The sequence below is a fragment of the Silene latifolia genome, chromosome 5 (genome assembly GCF_048544455.1).
Source record: "Silene latifolia isolate original U9 population chromosome 5, ASM4854445v1, whole genome shotgun sequence".
Lineage (NCBI taxonomy): Eukaryota > Viridiplantae > Streptophyta > Magnoliopsida > Caryophyllales > Caryophyllaceae > Silene > Silene latifolia.
In genome coordinates this window covers 13145153-13164355 of record NC_133530.1, presented here as the reverse complement: position 1 = coordinate 13164355, position 19203 = coordinate 13145153, and the positions used below count along the sequence as shown (strand labels likewise).

General features: G+C 34.0%; 4 protein-coding genes across 4 annotated transcripts; all 4 read right to left on the bottom strand.

Annotated features, from left to right (window-relative positions):
- Positions 1 to 796: 796 nt before the first annotated feature.
- On the bottom strand, positions 797 to 1342 carry LOC141654857 (uncharacterized). The gene has a single exon (XM_074461971.1). It carries the CDS (start codon positions 1340 to 1342, stop codon positions 797 to 799), a length of 546 nt encoding a protein of 181 aa, XP_074318072.1.
- A 4872-nt stretch (positions 1343 to 6214) lies between these two features.
- LOC141655912 (universal stress protein PHOS32-like) lies at positions 6215 to 7722 on the bottom strand. The gene is made up of 4 exons (XM_074462912.1): positions 7203 to 7722; positions 7001 to 7110; positions 6633 to 6751; positions 6215 to 6514 (listed from the first exon to the last, which is right to left on the bottom strand). The coding sequence occupies exons 1-4, from the start codon at positions 7375 to 7377 to the stop codon at positions 6424 to 6426; spliced, it is 495 nt and encodes a 164-aa protein (XP_074319013.1). The 5' UTR covers positions 7378 to 7722; the 3' UTR covers positions 6215 to 6423.
- Positions 7723 to 9682: 1960 nt separating this feature from the next.
- LOC141654856 (uncharacterized) lies at positions 9683 to 10459 on the bottom strand. Its single transcript, XM_074461970.1, has one exon. The coding sequence runs from the start codon at positions 10457 to 10459 to the stop codon at positions 9683 to 9685; it is 777 nt and encodes a 258-aa protein (XP_074318071.1).
- Positions 10460 to 12861: 2402 nt separating this feature from the next.
- LOC141655911 (NDR1/HIN1-like protein 26) lies at positions 12862 to 13934 on the bottom strand. The gene has a single exon (XM_074462911.1). It carries the CDS (start codon positions 13847 to 13849, stop codon positions 13211 to 13213), a length of 639 nt encoding a protein of 212 aa, XP_074319012.1. The 5' UTR covers positions 13850 to 13934; the 3' UTR covers positions 12862 to 13210.
- Positions 13935 to 19203: the final 5269 nt, after the last annotated feature.

The following is a 19203-nucleotide window of genomic DNA, read 5'->3' as shown; positions in this document are numbered from 1 at the left end:
GAAACTGAATCAGTGTTCAATACAAAAAGACCCCCAGAAAGATAACCCTTGCCCACAAATTCCCCATTACGCGACATTATCACCTTGTCAGCCTCAAAAACAAGTTTCAACCCAGCTTTGTTTAATAAGGCACCAGACACAAGGTTTCGACGTAACGAGGGTACATACAAAACATTATTTAGAGCAAGTGTTTTCCCCGAGGTGAGTTTGAGAAAGATCTTGCCTTTGCCTTTGATCGGAGCGGATGAAGAGTTACCCATGAAAACGCATTCCCCATCAGCTACCTCCTCGAACTCGGAAATAACCCCTATCGGCACAGAGGTGTCTAGAAGCGCCGGTGTCCAAGACCCATTCAAAGAACATTACCCACCACATTAGCTTCCACAACCACAAGAAGAATGAATGATGTCATCAAAACATTTGCTTCAGCAGATTTCTTTTCGGAGCATTGGTAGGCTTTGTGACCAGCTTTTCCACAGACATAGCAAACAATTTGGCCCTTTGGTTTCTGAATTTTCGCCACTGGTTTGGTATGCTTCCCCGGACCATTTTTCTTAGCAGGACCCTGGTTCTTCCCTTGACCAACCTTGACCTTACCTTTACCCTTGAATTTTTCAACATTGGACGGACCACTCGACTCAACCAGATTAGCCTTGACAGAAGCATTAGAAGCATTTATAGACACACTAATGGTTTTGTCTTTGAGACGATTTGCCTCCTCGGTCCTCATGTGACTCACTAATTCTTGGAGGGAAAGGTCTTTTTTCTTATGTTTCAGATGGTTTCTATAGTCAGATCAGGAAGGGGGGAATTTTTCTAGTAACACATTTGCTAGAAAAATCTCATCTAGTTTCATCCCTTCATTAACTACATCAGCACAGAAATTCTCATAGACATGAACTTGTTCCATTATAGGTTTGTCATCTACCATCTGGAACCCCAGCCATTTCCCAACGACATACTTCTTTTTACCCGCATCATCAACCCCATATTTTTTCTCAAGTAATTCCCATATGGTTTTAGCAGATTTATGAACCATAAATAAGTCAAATAGGGTATTAGTCATAAGATTAAGAAGGTGAAACCTAACTGTTTTATTATCCTTGTCATATTTTTTAATAGCCTCTTCATTTGACTTGACAACAGAAATTGCAGGAGGTGTGGTCTCAACAGATGATGCAGCAATTTCGGTTACAGGTGTAGGCGGGTCAGAAAATAAAACGTAATCAATTTCAAACTGCTCAAAAAACATCAGTAATTTTTGAGACCAACGCTTATAGTTCTGACCATCTAAGGGTTCGACTTTTGACAAATCAGGAGCATTCTTAGACATGATCGACATTGTTACAGGAACAATAATATAGTTTTCAAATTGTTGGAATAAAATTGCAGTAACAATGAAAAGAGAAGAGATAACCAGTTTTGTAGTGACGTGGTAAGAGAGCCACTGCCTTGAAAACTATATTTCCGGTACGACCGTGGTGGCGATCAGCAGATGACCGGTAGTTCCCCAAGGATTTACACTACTGCACTCAGGCACGCCCACTCGAGACTGAGAGCATTGGAACGACTGAATTTTTCTTTACCCAGAAATTATGTAGAGAAAGAGAAGAGAAGAAGATAGAACTGTGAGATGTGTATTTCGGAATGAGAATAGGCTGACTATTTATACACGAAAATAGTCAACTGAGGAGCCCAAAAAGCAGCAGTCAAAGATCGCAATTAAGGAGAATTAATCAGCGCATTAATCATCATTTAATTGCATTTGACTATGAACCTGGACATTTCGCACCTCGCATCTGGACACTCCAAAAACACGCAGCTCTGGCCCAAAAAGATAGGCACAGCCCGCCGCAGGCGATTGCCAAATCACGGATCACGGATCACAGATCCGGATCCGGGTCGGGCCGAGCTCGGGCACGCGCGCGCGCGCGTGTGCGAGCTGAATTAAGCACCTCGCAAGGCTTCCACAAAAGCCTCCCATGACCCACTAGTGATATGGTATGAGAAGGTTTGATATATAAACACAAGAAACAAGCCTTTCACTACCAATGTGGGACAAATGAAAAATACTCAAGGCATAAAAAGCCCCTATTTTCCAACACCTACTACTCTTGTTCCCAGTCAAAAATCAATTGTCAAGTCCTCTTCTTTTTGGCCTTTTTTTGACGGGTCATTTAGTAATAGGCCCAAGTTAAATATTGAAAGCATGTGTTCACACAAGCTCAACATGATAATCCACGAGATATAACTTTCGAGAACCGTCTTGATCCACTTTATCGGCTTTGTTTTCTCTTGACTCGGTACCTACATCACAAAAAGATGGAAGCAGTACCAAATCCCGGAAAATAATATAGATCGATATAAATTAACATAAAACCAATAATATTATATTTTATTCCAAAGTGGGTGAATTAGTCGATAGTCGGGTGACCAATTTGACTAAATAAGAGATGAAATGTGAGTTAAAAATCGGCAAAATAAAGTGTTATCAAAAATTAAGCTCTAAAAAATTACAATAAAACTCAAAAATATTACATATTAGTCTAGTTAAATTTAAGTTTTGACGGAAAAAATATTAAAATCTAACTTATAAACTTTAATATGCTCAAAGAAATATACATATGCTCAAAAACAAATAAAGTTTGAGGCAATAAGCTCAAAAAAAATACATATATGCTCAAAAAATAAAAAAGTTGGATGTAGTACATCCAATGTATGTTCCTTTTTCTCTTATGTATGTGTTTGATGAATCTGGAACCTCTGTTCCTTTTTAGTTTTAATTGTTAATGCTTACATGTCAAATGAAGAACTAGTGAGACACAAGATGCGACACAAAAATGAAACAGTCAGACAGAGAATCCGAACGCGAGTTTGATAACCTAATTAAATGCATACAATCGTCCGGGAGAAAAGCACAACCATCAATACTAATTGAAAAGTTTGAAACAATACCCGATTTTGAGTCGACGTAGTTAGGTAGGCGGATGCATTCCACGCTAGCAGCCATGCACAAGGCAATGCTTGACATTAAGACCAGCATAAACCACCACACCCCTCGAACCGAAATAGCCGTTGCATTCACACGGTCTCGAGCCTGAGTAACACTCGTCTTCTTCGCGACCTTCGTCTCCTCAATGGCGAATTGTTGTGCTGAAGACATGACTAGCTCTATTCGATGTTGTTTTATTTGAATGGAAGTAACAATATTTTTTTTTTTTGGCAGCAGAATGGAAGTAACAGTAGATTGTCTAATTAAGTTACTATTTTTATGTGTAGCTCTTTGTTGGGAGAACGGCTTTTTCTGTCCCATTTTAAGTATCATCTTGTATCTCACTATCTTATACTTATAACATATCATTAGTTTATTAGAAACCAGTATAGATCCCGCGCGAATGCACGACTTTTTAGATAAGAATATTAAAGAAAATAACAATTATACAACTGATATTTAACGCAATTTGAAATTTAATTGTAAAATTTATTATTATTAATCGGTGGAAAAGAGAAAGTTCAGTATAATCCAGTTGTAGATATTATATAATGAAAGCCTAATCACAGATATGATATGATAAAAGCCCAATTATAGATATGATATAATGAAAGCCCAATTACAGTCAAATTCATTTAGGCGGGAAAATTTTTGAAATCTCTTATTCTTTTAGTATAAGGGAGATGAGTTCCAATTATTTTCTCTGTTATCAAATGCACCTAACACGCTTGCTACCTTGCTTTAATTTCTACGTACTAGTTTTTTACCCGTGCACAAACGCACGGGTTTGCATATTTGATAATTTTTTTTTCATATATTCAAATCAAACTTTGAATTATGTTTTGGATAATATGGTGGATCGGATATGGATTTGGAGCGGGTATGCGTCTGGAAAAAGTATAATGGATCGCGTATGAATTTCAAAGTTTTGGAAATGGATCAGGTTTAGATATGGATCGATGCTCCAATAAGTAAGTGGATCGAATTTGCATCTCACAAAAACCGATACAACTCGAACCATTGACAACCCAATTACATTAATGATATGGATCGGTGATCCAATAAGTCCAAACACAAATAGTTGGGCTAACGAAATAATTGGCCCATGACTACTTAATCTCGCGCCTTATATAGTTCTACCTTCATGGGCTGACGTTTAGTGGTTTCAGCTTGGATTTTACGTGGTTTGATCCAATTACATTATTGATTGGGCTTACATTAATGATGTTTCGTGGTTTCAGCTGGGATGTTATTTTGTCTAAATCTCCTCCGTCGCGGTCATTTATTTACCTTTGATTTGAGCATAGAGACTAATAAAAGAGGAGGAGGCTAATTATTAGATGACAAGTAAATAAAATTGAGTGTAGATGATCAAATTATTCATCGAAGACATTCCTAAAATAAAAAGGTAAATAATTGACTGAAAACCTCCAAAATAAAATAGGTAAACAAATGATCGGGCCAGAGAAAAAACTTCATATTTTTTTTCTTGCAATAACGCGTTAGAGTTAAGGAGGTGTTTGGTAAACAGTAGATTGTGAAGTTTTTAGCATATTGAGACCTTTTAGCATGTTTGACCAGTCAATATGCTATTTGGAGTGTTTGGTAGATACCATATTGAAATAGTAGATTTGGTAGCAATTTACTATTTTACAATATGCTGCTCCTACCAGCATATTCAATCAGTAGATTAGAAAATATTTAAATTGACATTTTTATCCTTGAGAAAATATGTTATCATAGTTGCCAATAATTGATCCATGTCCATGTTAGTCATTTTACATAAAATCTGTTAATCTAAAACTGCTGATTACCAAATACCATTAATAAATTCTGGTAATTATATATTTTTGGTCAAACCCGCTAATATAATCTGTTAAACATAATCTACTTTTGCAATCCACTTCTGCCAATATTAATCCGCTATTTATCAAACATGGTCTTAATGTAATTGGACGGACCACGTAGAGTTTAGGTCTCATGTTATGTCCTAACCTGATAGAGTTTAAGCTGCACATTAGGGCAATAACAATGGTTATAGTTTCATACCACATTTTTTCATTGACACTTCAACCAGTTTTATATAAGGAGCTCCTTATTTTGTAGCTCAATGGTTAAGGAGCTCCTTATATGGTATGAAACTCGTTATAATCCCCCATTGCTATTGCCCTTATTATACTTCCATGATGATGTTCAATAAAAAAGAAAGAACCGATTTTTGAAACGTACACATTTCCCTTATTATATTAAGAGAATAAAATCTCTCTTTTTTCACTTACTAGTAAGTGATAGTAACTAAAACAATTTCATCTCCTTTTCCTCTCTAAAAAAACTCTAAGCTCCATCAATCAAATCTGGGGCTTCCATCGATCATTAATCGAGGGTAAACCCCCCAAATATCTTTATTTATCAATTACTAGTATGAAAAATTATGAAATAACCAATAAAAGTCTCCCTGGTAAGATCCGTTTGTCAGTTTCTATTTTCGAAGTTTATGTAGTCCTTGTGTTTCTAGGGTTTATTATTATTGGAAATATAGATAAGAGCGGTTTGTTGATGATTCGTCATAGGACTCTACAATGGATATGCGTTATTCGTCAGCGTCGGCGATCAGTGAGATCCGTAGTTTTATAGGAGGAATTTGTCATTTGCTTTCTATTAGAATTAATTCGATTATACCTCTCTTTTGTAAGTGTCGTTCGGTGTTATTGATAAATTGATCTTTTCCTTCAAAAAAATTAAGGAAATAAGTGAAATTTTCTTTCATTAAATTATTATCTTTTTAATAAATATTCTTATAATTAAACCCTAATCTTTTTATTAAATTCATAACCATTATTTTTTTATTAAAATAAAATAAAATTGGTATTAATTTATAAACTATAAATTGTTAAATTTTTCATTAATGAAGTGCAAATTTAAAATGTATAAATAATTCAAAAAAAAAAAAATTATACACCGCGCGGTCCGAGCATACATTGCGCGGGATCTATACTACTCCCTCTATCCCAGTCATTTGTTGTCCTTTTCCATATTGGGTGTCTCAGTCATTTGTTGTCCTTATTATTTTAAGAATGAACTTGATGAGTAATTTGATCATTCTCATTCAATTTGTTCCACTTGTCATTTAGTTATTGACCCTCTTCTCTTTCCTTGGTTTTGTGTCAAACCAAAGGACAATAATTGACCGAGACGACGGGAGTATTTATTTACAACAATCTAGTAACAACAAAGCGTTAAAGATGCACAAATCGAAAATCAAACGTCCAAACAAGAGATACATTAATATTCTGAGGTAGTCATAAACTTAAGATGTCTCCTACACGATTCACATTTACTATTATTTATAAACTCACATGCAATCAATAACTAATGACTGAGACAAAAAGAGTGTAGCATCAGAATATATATAAATCGGATCACAAATAAATTCAGGCCTTGTGAACTCCCGTCTCTTTGACAATAGTAACCGGTATCGTCGCATTAGTCATCACATAATTAGCAACACTTCCCATTATTATCCTGCAATTATTAAATCATGTCATTAAAAAAGAAATCATTTTCTTAAATCATACTCCGTAACTCATAAGTACAGACTAAATCGTTTTATATAAGAATTAGTGAACGAAATAATAAGTACCTTTTAAGGCCACTAAGTCCCCTGCATCCCATCACCAAAGCGTCCAATTTCAGTTCGTCGATTGCTTCCATCAGTTTCTCTCTTGCATCTCCCCATAGTATTTTCGCCACGACCGTAATCTTCAATTTATTCCCCAAATATTCACCAAAAATTAAGAAAATAAAACAAAGCAAAAAAAAAAAAAAAAAAAAAAAAAAAAGAAATAGTATCTCAAACAAAAGTTTAAGTTGATGGTTGGAGTCCCAAAATCGATTTTATACTCTTAACACTAGTTGTCACTATATCCGATGACCAACTTATTTCCTTATATAACAATCTCGTATGATTTTGTTTTAGAATACATGTTAGAAAAACCGAAATAAAAGTACCTGCTTTTGACGAGAAGCAGTGTCACACATATCAAGAACATCAATATCAGTCTTAACCTCGTACTTCTTCATAATCTCGGGTTCCCTAAACTCCACCAATGGGATAAGTGCTGCATACATGATACATGCCAAATATAAGTCAAACAACAGATCAAAAACATAAGATTATCAAGATGATAAGTGATAAGAGAAAGAAACATACGAGAACCGGATTTAAGCCAAAGAGCGTGACGAGATTCGCCATGAGAAGGAGGTTTAACATGGATGATGTATAAGATATCTCCTTTATCAGCTAAGTTATCAATAGCCCATTGAAGTGCACATTTACTACTCTTTGAGAAATCAATAGCTACACCAAATTTCTTTGCTCCTGGCATTATTTTCGGGTTATGATATTTCTCTGTATTGTTCCAATTTTATCAGATGTCTGTTAAAAGACGATATTATTTTTTGGATTAGTATGTAGATGCTTTGCGTGCTTTTATGGAGGGATAATTAAAGGTGAATGTAGAGGTGTAGACGCGTTATGATGTGTGTATAGAATAATTTAGAAGGAGAATAATTAAAAGTAGTGTGTTTTCAGCATGAAAAATTGACAAGATTACGAAACAGAAAACAAGGGGCGTGTAGAATAATGTAGATGTGTTGTGTTGTTAAGATTCTCGAAGGTGGAATGAGTTGGAATTGTCTCAAATAAAAGTGATGGAGTCGGTAGTGAAGCCAGGAGTTACAGTACTATGTATTACGCTATTAGAGAGTTGTATAATAGAGAGTACTCTGTATCATTAATTGACACCTTTAGGGCAAACGTACACAACACAATTTAATAGTTCCAAACATGAAATTGCTTGACGTGTTAATTAAGCGAATGTAACTTGCATATCAAGATTATAAAATGTTTACCGTTTTGTTTTGCCAATGTATACATATGTATCAAAGATGTCTTAGTCTAGTGCCGGCTTATTCAATTATACTATTGTTATTAAGTATATGATGGAAGCGTGTAACAAAATCCTAATACGAAGTACTATACATTCATGTGTAAACGTGTTAAGATACTCTCAGGTCTCGGAGTCTAGGGTGGTGGAATTGTGAAATTGCTCTCAGGTCGGCCTGACCAGCTTGCTTGCCTGATCGATTGCATCCACAAATAACTTGGAAATAAGAATCTGTTTGGATAATCAGATTAGAGTTGGATCTTTTTTAAGATGGTCATTTTACAATTCACCTCGTTTACAATTTTTTATACCGCTCATTTATGGTGGTCAATTCTGAGATTGCACACCCTTATTATTTGTTTGGTGACTTGATTGCACATGCTTATTGTCAATTAGGAACACACGCACCTAGTCTCGTAACTCTCATTGAATGCCGTCGGAAGGTCAGACGACGGACAATCGGACATATAACAATTTAATAGCTTAACGTATGCGAACGTGAGATTGCTTCATGTGCTAAGTATTTTTTAACGTGCAAATCTCGATTATGAACCGGACATCCTTTTTAAACCCCAATGCAAATTGACTACTCCCTCTGTCCGGTTATTTGTTTTCATTTTTTATTTTGGGATGTTTCAATCAATTTGATGAGCAATTTGATCATTCACACTCAATTTGATCCACTTGTCATTTAGTAATTGGTCATATCATCCTTTTTGGTCTTTTATGCCAAACAAAAGAACAACAATTAACCGGGACGGAGGGAGTATATTCTTATTGCAACGATAAAAAAACATTTGGCGTTTGGTTCAAACATTAGGGATGGAATGGAATGGATTCTAACTCCAAGGAGGTATGGAGTTAGAACCCCATACCTGTTTAAAGTTGTTTGGTTCAATCCGGGAATGGGAATAATAATGTGTGCGATGGAATGGAGTTAGAACCTTGGGGAGAAAGATGGGTATGAGATTCCAAGGGGTTGGAATGGAGTTAGAATTCATCAGGTATCTAACTCCATTCCAAAATGCTCCAACCAAACATTGAAATGGCTTGAATCCATTCCAATCCATTTTTACCAAACACCCCCTAGTAACTCTCTTGTTTTCCATTGTTGCAATAAGGACATAGTCAATTTACATAACTGTTTATTTAAATATATAACTATCCCTCCTCCCGATTTTAACTCTGATTTCAAAAATCCGAAAGATGAATGTTCGATAACTCCCGATTATTTGCGTAAATAGCATATGAATCTTCGAACAATTGACAACAAAGATGGGCTATTATTTAGTCTTGATAGGCCCAAATAATACCCAACCCACTCCCTTTTATTAGTTTTGTGCAGATCATTGATATCCATTGGTTGGGCGGGCCTATTCGTCAAAAACAATTGGGCTTCAAAGCTCATGGCCTCATGGCTGTAGTTTAGTTTAAACTTTAAAGGAACATCCTATAAACCGATACAGCAATTCTTTTTTAACACGTCTTTATTTAGATTGTTCTCACATTCAGTTAAATTAGAGGTGAAAATAAAAAGAAGTAGTGATATCTTTTTAAATTAACACGATTTTAAGGAAGACCAACTAAAACCGATAAACCCCAACCATGTTCTGATGTTCATTACCATAACAATGACTACAACAAAAAGAGCATAAAACAAGAAAAACAACCACTTACAAATAGAAGTAAATTAACAAAAAAGAATTTGTTGATAATTAATTACACCGTTTATATAACTTGAGGATCAAGCAAAGTGGGAAGTGACGGAGCGACAAAGAGGGCACGAAGCTTGTTTCTTGTACCATTCCGAGATACAACCCTCATGAAACGCGTGGTTACACGATCCCAACTTAACAACAGACTCGCTCTTGAGTAACTCTTGAATACAAATGGCGCATTCACTTCCGTCGACCAATCCTTGATTATCGACCTTCTCCAACGCGTCAATAGCCATACCCCAATCCACGTCATCATATTCATCTCTTACCCTATCCACAACCCATACCCAATCGTCATCAGCCGGCCTACGGTCCAAATCAATTTCACTCATACTGAACCGGTCCATTCCACGGGCACGCTCCATATCTTGCTCTACGACCCGATTGACATAATAATACTTAATTGTCACTGTAAACTCGATAATATACAACTGATTGTTATTATCATGGCTAATTTGACAAACGTCAGTGACCGCCTGGTCTATGTAAGCTTGTAAGTCATCTAGAATTCGGTCTTGGAAAATCGGTTCGACGCTCATAGTGTATAAACAAGACCTAGCTTCTTGTACCCAACAACCATTAGGACCACTAGGATCGAACACCATGGCGATTGCATTGATTACCGGTTCTTCATCATTAATCGGCCTGGTTATGTTTTCGTCGCACGGATCGATAACCCACGTCCCTTCGTCTTCCAATATGAACTCAATTGACACCTGATGCCCTGACGATGATAATGGACGTAAATCAACATCGTACTTTAATGCGATTTCTTTGTGATCTAGCTTCATATCGACTTCCATATTTTCTTTATTTTTGAGGATGTAAATTCTCTCTAATTAATTTATGAATTGGATTTGGTAAGACTTTTCTGTATATTATGTGTTATGCTTTCATTCAATTTATACGTATTGGAGTCGGTTTCCGTTTTATACATATCAGAATATAATATTATTATTATTATCTAAGAATCTAGGTTGTATTGTTAAAACTTTCCGCGTTTAGGAGTTTCCTTATTATAGAGAGAATATATTTTATTTTATTTTATATTATTCCTTGTTAAAACTTTCCTTATTTAAGACTTTCCTAATTATTGTGATAATATACATCTTATATTGTCTAATCTAGATTTTATTGATTTTTTAATGTAGTCAGTGGTGGAGTTCCGGGGAGGGGGGGGTTTGGTTTGGAAGTGCCGGTCGCCCCCTTTTCGAGTTTTTTAGTTATATTTTTGGATTTTTCTTTAAATTTACCTTAGATCATTACTTGTTCCCCTCCCCTCTTCCCTCCTAAAACTTCAGGCTCCCCTAAGTTTGAATCTTGGCTCCACCACTAAATGTAGTCTCCAAGTAATTATGACGTAAATACAAGCTAGTTATTTATACAAGTATTACGATTTTCCAAACGTGTATCCTTAGCGCACGCGATAAGAACGAAGCTAATTAGAGTGATTATTAAGAATTTAGCATCATAAATTGATGTACGAACTAATGTTTACTATAATTGATGAAATAATTTTGTTAATCTTTTCTAATTAGTTTCTTATCGTGCATCTGCCGTTAAGACACAGTTAGGAAACCCGTTTAGGCGTTTATCCTAAGAAATGTCTGATACTCCCTTTGTCCTAGTGAATAGTTTACACTTTATTTTCACACTAGCTTTATTTTGTGAGGGTAAATAAAGCAGGGGTAAACAATCAACTGAGACGGATGGAGTATTATTATTTAAAACAAAATAAAAAAAGACATGGGTAAGGCTTTATTTGACAAAACTACCTGAAAAGGTACTTAAAAGTTGAAATGGTAACTGAAACTTAAAAAGCTAACTGACAAGGTACCTGGAAATTAGAAACAGATAAGATAGTTGATTATACAACAAAATGCATGTTTGGCAAACTAGCTTAAAATGTAGCTGATTTTTAGTAAAATGACATAAAAGGATATTATAAGTATTTAATATTTTAAATTGAAGAGATAAAAAAGTTAAATAAAATAAAACATGTAGCTTATTTCCCAAATGTTGTTCTAGGTAGCTTTTCATTTCAACTAGTTTATTTAACAAATAAGCGATTTGCCAAATACGCACCAAAAAAATAAGGTAGCTTAAATTTTGATCGAGTAAATTAGTTTAGTCAAATAAGGTACGGAGCAGCTTATTTGTCTTGCCAAAAGAGCTTAATATAATATAGAACGCAAAAACTCCGGAGATGCGGTCTCTTAATAGCGTTATGGAGAGACCTCTCACATGATGGGGTGATGGACCCACTGAGTTTCTTTTTCCCCTATTATATCACGGTCTCTTATGAGACCTACTGTAGATAGAATCTCTTAGAAAAACAAAGGTTACATGGTAGCTAGATTCCTTAGTAGTAGCAGCTAGTCTTGCTTGTGACGGCTTAATCCCGTCACAAGCTTGTGACCTCTCACAAAAAGGGAGAGGGGACAAGGTGGGGCACCCCCAAATGTGCTACCCACTCACTTTTCAATGGGCATTTTGTGAGAGGAAACGGTATCCGTCACATGACGAATATCGCCCGTTTTCAATGAGATTTTGTGTAGTAGAAAAGAGACGTTATCTCGAGCCTTTTATTTTTGTCCATTTCTTCTTATATTTCTCAATCTTTCTTAACCACTTATCCCTTATTAGCTTTTCCTCTATGAATTATGATCCAGATATCTTTACATCCTTTGATTCAGTGATTCAGCTTTTACATTAGTATATATAGCCACACAACCTGACCAAAATTAAAGCTTTATCTTCACTTTTGTTAAACTTTGTTAGACACATATATGAGCATGGTCGGTCGACGTGGACAACGTTGATTAGGAGAATAGTCGAATAGAGTACTCCACTTCACAAATCCAACATAGTTTAAAATTAATCGCTATAAAAGAAGTAGCTCCTTGCTCGTTGATACGAGACACTCATATATAACATCTTATAAGGAATGAAGTTCATTTCAGTTAGTTTCTCTTAAGAGTTAAGGCGAAGGCATCCGTTTTATAACTAAAACGAGTTAAGTACAAGATTATTTAGATAGATGAGACAAACTTATCGTATTTTTCAGATTTATTTTGCCTCATCTATGCAAATGAGTAATACTTAACCTGTTTTTAGCTATAAAACGAATACCCGTGTCTTAAACTTGTGTTATTTTATTATGCATTCTCGCTTTTCTATGTGCACATTGAGACTATCGATTTCACAAGAGAAGCATCATTGAAGTCGAAACAGAATAACATAAGTTAGTAAATTTTGTGAAAACTACATCATTGTATTATACATAAGCTAAAGATAGGGGTAAGAGAATGTAATATGAATCTATGTACACAAATTTTCATTTATAATGGAGAAATGTGACCATTTTATCATAAAATGTTACCTTTATCTGATAAAGAAGAATTTATACTTTTTATAATATAATTATCACATTTTCTCCGTCATAATTTGTGACCTGTCATCGCAATAGAGACCAACTAATCTATGTACTAATGTATACAACAATATACCATGACTATATGATACTTGACACATGCAAGTTGTAATTCATCAATTCATATCTTTGTAGAACATTGAGTCCCTTGCTTAGAGCTTAATGAACCCATAGGATTAAGTGGTCCAAGAGGAAGTATAGTCACACAATTAACATTTAACATGTAACGACCCGATACCCATGTCGCGACCTTCCATCGAATTATACCCTTAATTGTGACCCTTAAAACAAGTTTTCCGGCAGCTTGGTCGCGACCGACTTCATAACCAAGTGAAGGAGGAATAGGAAGGCCATTTCCAATTAGAGATGCCGATAATAAATCACTATCTTGGTTCCCTTGGTAAAATTGTGGAATAAATGTATCTAATGTTATTTGTTGTTTTTTGTACGTAGCATGTGCATGTAACTCATCATAGTAAATTCCAACTCGTTGGTTAGGGTTTCGCGACTCTAAGGTGATTCCAATGGAGGAGTTTAGGAGGTATGTCGACGAGAAATTGAGTTGGTAGACGTCGATCTCTTGTAGGATGAATTCGGGTTTTGAAGGGTGGAGGATGAACCATAAGAGGAGGAATAAAGAGAGTAATGAGAATGTAAGTGTTAAGAGTATTTTGAAGAGTTTATTATTAAGGAATTTAAAGTTGAAATGAAAACCTTTTTTTGCACAATGTTTGGGTGATCTTATGTCTATTTGAGACATTATTATTATTATTGAAAATTATTAGTTGAAATTGGAGGTCAAGAGGAAGAATAATTACAAATTATTTGTGTGAAATATGAAGGATTTTTTGTGCACGGTAGGGAATACAAGATTTAAGGGGGGTTAAATAGAGGAAAAAGTTAAAATTATTGAAAAGAAAAAGGAGCAATAATGTTGCTTCTTTGTAGTGGTGGTGGGGAAGTTGTTAATCATTTTGATATTTTTGTTGACATTAAACTAAATTTAAAGAAGAAATTATAATGTGGTAGTTTAAAGTCTACATTTGTGTTTAATAATGTAACTTATAAAGTACATTGGACTAATTCAATCCAAGTTAATTTGTTAATTAACCTAATATAAACTATTGTAAAACTGTTTACAAAATACTTTGATGTTCTTCTCATCCTCATTGTTGATGAGATTAGTGGTGGTGAATAAGTAAAGTAGCACTTAATTTTACAATAATAATTGTATATAAACTCGTTTTATACAAGAACTCGTGATAACTGAATTAGTTAAATATTTTTATTAGTCAGTAAATTTGCTGCCGAGATATCAAGTTCTGATCATTTTGGAGAGGTTTTGCATTGTAAAGGGATTAACTATATTTATATTTAACGTCGAGATTAAATTTAGATGATTAATTTCATGGCTGTAAAGCTAAACACGTAAGACAAAATACAACACATTATTTAAACAAGTTTATGTGATTTGGAAGTAATCAAGGTCTCACTAGCTTTTTGGAAAAGTGCAGATCATTTTCATAGTTATGTTAATTGTTTAATTAGTTATGAAGCTAAGCAAATTTTTGAAATTATAATAAAAGTGTATCAAATCAACTTTTTGGCTTTTTGGATGGTTGTAACTTGTAAAATAAGTGTATGATACGTGACAACTTCAATAATTCATCCTATCAATTGAAGCACTAACATTGTGTGCTTCGAGATTCATTATGTAGCTAGACAAGTTAGTTCATGTTGCATTGCCATAACATTACGCATTGTAAAATTTAGGGAAGTCTTAACTGTTATATTCGGTAGAGTAGAGTGAATTAGCAGGAGTGTTCGCCCCGGCTAGAAAATAAAACTTTAAAATTTTTAGTTAAAATTTTGAACTTTTCTCGAGTTTGGTTTATGGCATACCTTTTCGCCCCTCGCCTTCTTAATTTGAAATATTGGTTCATTTATATTACTTTTTTCAAGTTTGTGTAAAGAGTATCATTTTTTGAGTTTTTGATATGTTTTAAATTTATGGTTTATGAATTCCTTGTAATTATTTGTGTGTAAAATGACATCACAAGAAATTCATTGAACAGGATCCGTTCTTTTCCGACTATTCAACTATTTTTATCCTCTTACACTCACAAAAAAAAATTGGTTGTGCTTTGGTCTTTTTATCCAACTAAGTTTATTGAAAACAAAATGCATACTGTACTATTTAAAATGAGATTATGTTAATCATAATCATATGTTTATATCCATTACATGTAAATAATTATAATTAGATTCTAAAGCAAATTAAATAGTGAAATTCACAATAGTCCGTCAATCATGGACACTTGGGCAATTATTAGGTGTGTATTTGTATTGGTTATGAAAATGACTTGTCTATATGTAACCAAGACCATAACCTGTTGGGGGCCATCTATTGCTGCAACGGTGCAACACTGCAACCTGACCTTTTCCAAGACCATACACAAATTCTCATTATAGACGGACATTATCCGTCGATACGTATAGACGGATACCATTTCTCCTCACAAAATACCCATTTGCTATAAAGTGGAAAGCACATGGGGGGTGCCCACCTTGTCCCCCCTACCCATTTTATTAGAGGTTTTTACCCATTTATACGCCTCACCCGTCTATATAAAGACCTATTAAAGACCATAATGCATGCTAGCTTTTTAGAATTTTGTTGTTGGGGATATTCCAAAGGGTGGGTGTTTCACTTAAGCAGAACGAAGTGAAGGCGAAAATCCGAGAAAAAAAATTGTACATCAGATGTAGTATTTCATATTTGATGAGTTTTTGAGGTTTTGTTTATTTTTTTTAGTTTTATAGAGTTTATAAATTACATTTTAGTTTTATGACGTCAAAAATCAATTTTTTTCTGAACTTATATGTAATTTTTTTGAGTTATAATGTAACTTTTTGAGATTAATGGTTAAGTAAATGAACTCAAAAACTTTATAATAAAACTCAATAATTTTATCTAATACTCAAAAGCTATACCATCTGATCTATTACATCAGATGTATAATCCAGTTACTGCGAAAATTTAGCTTTGTCATTTATTTATCTTCAATTAAATCATATTTTCTAAAAAAAAAAAAAAAAAAACATATAAGAGATATAAATGATTTGGACAGGGCGAACATTTTATGAGTTAACAAACTACGACTCATTTGGTTGTGAAATAGAAATTTCGCTTAATTTGTGTTTGTGAGTGGTCTGTCTTGTTTTACAAGCCTTTTTTAAAGGGTCAAACAAATGATTTCGGTTCACAAATATAATAATTTATTTATGAGTATAAAAAGGTTTTTTTTTTTTTTTTTTTTTTTGACAGCATGAGTATAAAAAGGTAATAACCTTAAATTCTCTTAAATTGGTACCTCATAACTAAAATATTGATTTGTGGTAAGATAAGCCACAATATCATTACAATAAGGGAGGAAGGATTCTCGACCATTTGATCCGTCATTTATATGAACTTCATCTCAACTAGAAGGATAAGTCATCTTCGACATGTTGACATTGAGTTATCGTTATACTTTACTCCCTCCGTTTTCATGTAAACTACTAGAGTATTTCTTATAATTTTACCAACTAAAGGACATATCTCCTCCTAAAAATTATTTGTGGTGTGGAAAAGCATGGAGGAACCTTAGCATAGTAACTATACCAAAATGTCAAGCAAAAGTCTTAATAATGTTAGGGATGTATTTGACAAATATAACATTTCGTGTGACCACTACTAACTTGATGGGATTAAAATATCACAAATTCTCATTGAAGACATTGGCAATGTATCATATCCGTCATGGTTTGAGACGGATACCATTTTACCTCACAAAGACTCCACTTTTTATCTCTCTGCAACACTATTCATGTGGTCCCCTTTCTCCACTAACCCATTTTGTTACCATTTTATCTCACAAAATATCCGTCACAAATGGTAACCCGTCACAAGGGAGACCAATTGTTAAAATATATAGTGAGTTTCCACTTGATAAAAAGTAAAATGGGCATTCCTTAATGAGAACTACTCTAGTTGACAAGAGTGTTACTCCAAGCAACTTAAACTTGATGAGATGAGTGATTATTGATTAACAAAGACTCAAAGAGTCTACAAAGTTTCTCCCTTTATTTAATAATTAGAAATCTCCACAATAATCCCATTAATTCAAGTTACTTAATTTTATTAGTGGCAACGATTTTCTCTACACCTTAAATTCATAACCTGCCGGATCGGGTTAAATGAATAAATGAGTTAAATATGTCAAGTTGGGTTGTTGAAAGATTAAATGAGGCAAGTCAGAGTTGTGAAAATTATCTGTTTATGTATTGGGTCGGGTTTGAGTTTGGATTCGGATTCGGATTCGGGTTGATGAAGTAATGACCAATTTAAGATTGACACAGAAACGAACGCAACACGGCCGATTTGTTTGTTAGGTTTAGGGGTGATCATACGTCCAATCAAGACCATACTAAAGCGGACCGGGCCGAAGTCAAATTTTATGGATCAAAGACTGGATTTAAAATTTTCAGTCAAGAATTAGACCAAACCTAAAATATTTAGTCTAACTCGATCTTAGACCAAAATGAATCGAAAACTATGAGTTTTAATTCAACTAAATCTAACATAATAGAAGTATAAATGAAATGAAATAAAATGTTGTCTTTGAGCTTCTCTCTTTTCGGGTCAGTCGTATACTATAAGACGACGATCCTATACGAGAGTTGTTGTTCATAAAATTATAAAGATTAATCTTAAAAAACATCCAATTTGGACATTCGATCTAATCGGTCTAAACCTAAAATAACAGGTATTGGACCAAACTTAACTAAAAACCTGAAAAATTGCGAACTAAAAATTGGATCTAAAATAATTCGTTCCAATTTTAGTCTAAGGCTCTGTTTGGTAGCGCATTTCAGGTACCTTTTTTCATCGAAGTAGCTTTTTTCACAAAAATTTCAGGTAGCTTATTTTCTTGAACGCGTTTGGCAAGTAGCATTTTATAGCAAAAAAGAAAAAGGTACTGAAATGAAATGCTACCTGGGGTAGCATTTGGGATTCAGTGCTGATTGTATTTTGCTTACCTTTTTTACCCTTCAACTTTTTATATATTACTCCAATATTATTATTTTTTATATTATGATCTCAAATAAACCCAATTAAATAGTTTTTACGGAAATGAAAAGCGTCCGTGATAATATCAATACTTTAATTTAGGGTGCAATTTAATTAACTATTTTTATGTATGGTTTAATAGAAAACTTACTTCGTATACATAAAAATACATTTTTTTGATATACTGTTTGATATTTTTTTTTTACGTTATCGTGATACTTTAATTATTGTTTCCGTCATTTTGAAACATGTTGAAAACTTGTGCAATTATAGTGAAAAAAATTGCATTTTTTTTCTAATTACTAACAATGCCAACGACAATAACACAATAATAATAATAAAAACATAAATGATAACAATAATAATAAAGCCCCTTTTACGTCATTTGATCAAATATCAAATTCCTTTTCAAAATCTTCCAAACAGTTTTAATAAAAATCAGTACCTTTTCAAATCATAATTTTCAAATTCCTTTTCGATTCATTTTCAGGTTTTCAATTCATTTTCGGTTTTTAGTTTTTCGATTAGTTTTTACCAAACGGAGCCTAAACCTTGTCTGATCTCGTTTGGTTTCGAACCTTAAGTTGGTCGGGCCCTGGCGAAGTCTAGATCTCCCCAAATATGTATATAATGATTCGAACATAACCAAATTAATGGATAAAATAAATTCTTAAAAATATCTGTAAAGGCCATTCTCCCCTAATTTACCGTCAATCAATTAATAACAACGAGTCAACGACGGAGTTTACCCCCCTCTACTCACTTTTTTCACAGAGGAACAATAGCAATGGAGGTATTCCCTACCACCTGTTTTTTTGTAACTTTTTCATTAATTTTACTTATTTTTACTCTCCACTTTTTTACCATTTCAACTTTTTCTTGATATTTTCTTGCATTTCAGTCATTTCGTTACTGCATTATCGGATATCTGTCTCTGTAGCTCAATTGAAATGTGAATGTTAATTTTATTTTCTCCCTTCGTCTCAATCATTTGCAAATGA

Coding starts and splice junctions, on each gene's coding strand:
- LOC141654857 (XM_074461971.1), bottom strand. CDS start 1,342: ATGTCGATCATGTCTAAGAATGCTCCTGATTTGTCAAAAGTCGAACCC.
- LOC141655912 (XM_074462912.1), bottom strand. CDS start 7,377: ATGCCAGGAGCAAAGAAATTTGGTGTAGCTATTGATTTCTCAAAGAGT. Junction 6,752..7,000: donor CTGCTTCTCGTCAAAAGCAG/GTACTTTTATTT, acceptor AATAAATTGAAG/ATTACGGTCGTGGCGAAAAT. Junction 6,515..6,632: donor GGACTTAGTGGCCTTAAAAG/GTACTTATTATT, acceptor TAATAATTGCAG/GATAATAATGGGAAGTGTTG.
- LOC141654856 (XM_074461970.1), bottom strand. CDS start 10,459: ATGGAAGTCGATATGAAGCTAGATCACAAAGAAATCGCATTAAAGTAC.
- LOC141655911 (XM_074462911.1), bottom strand. CDS start 13,849: ATGTCTCAAATAGACATAAGATCACCCAAACATTGTGCAAAAAAAGGT.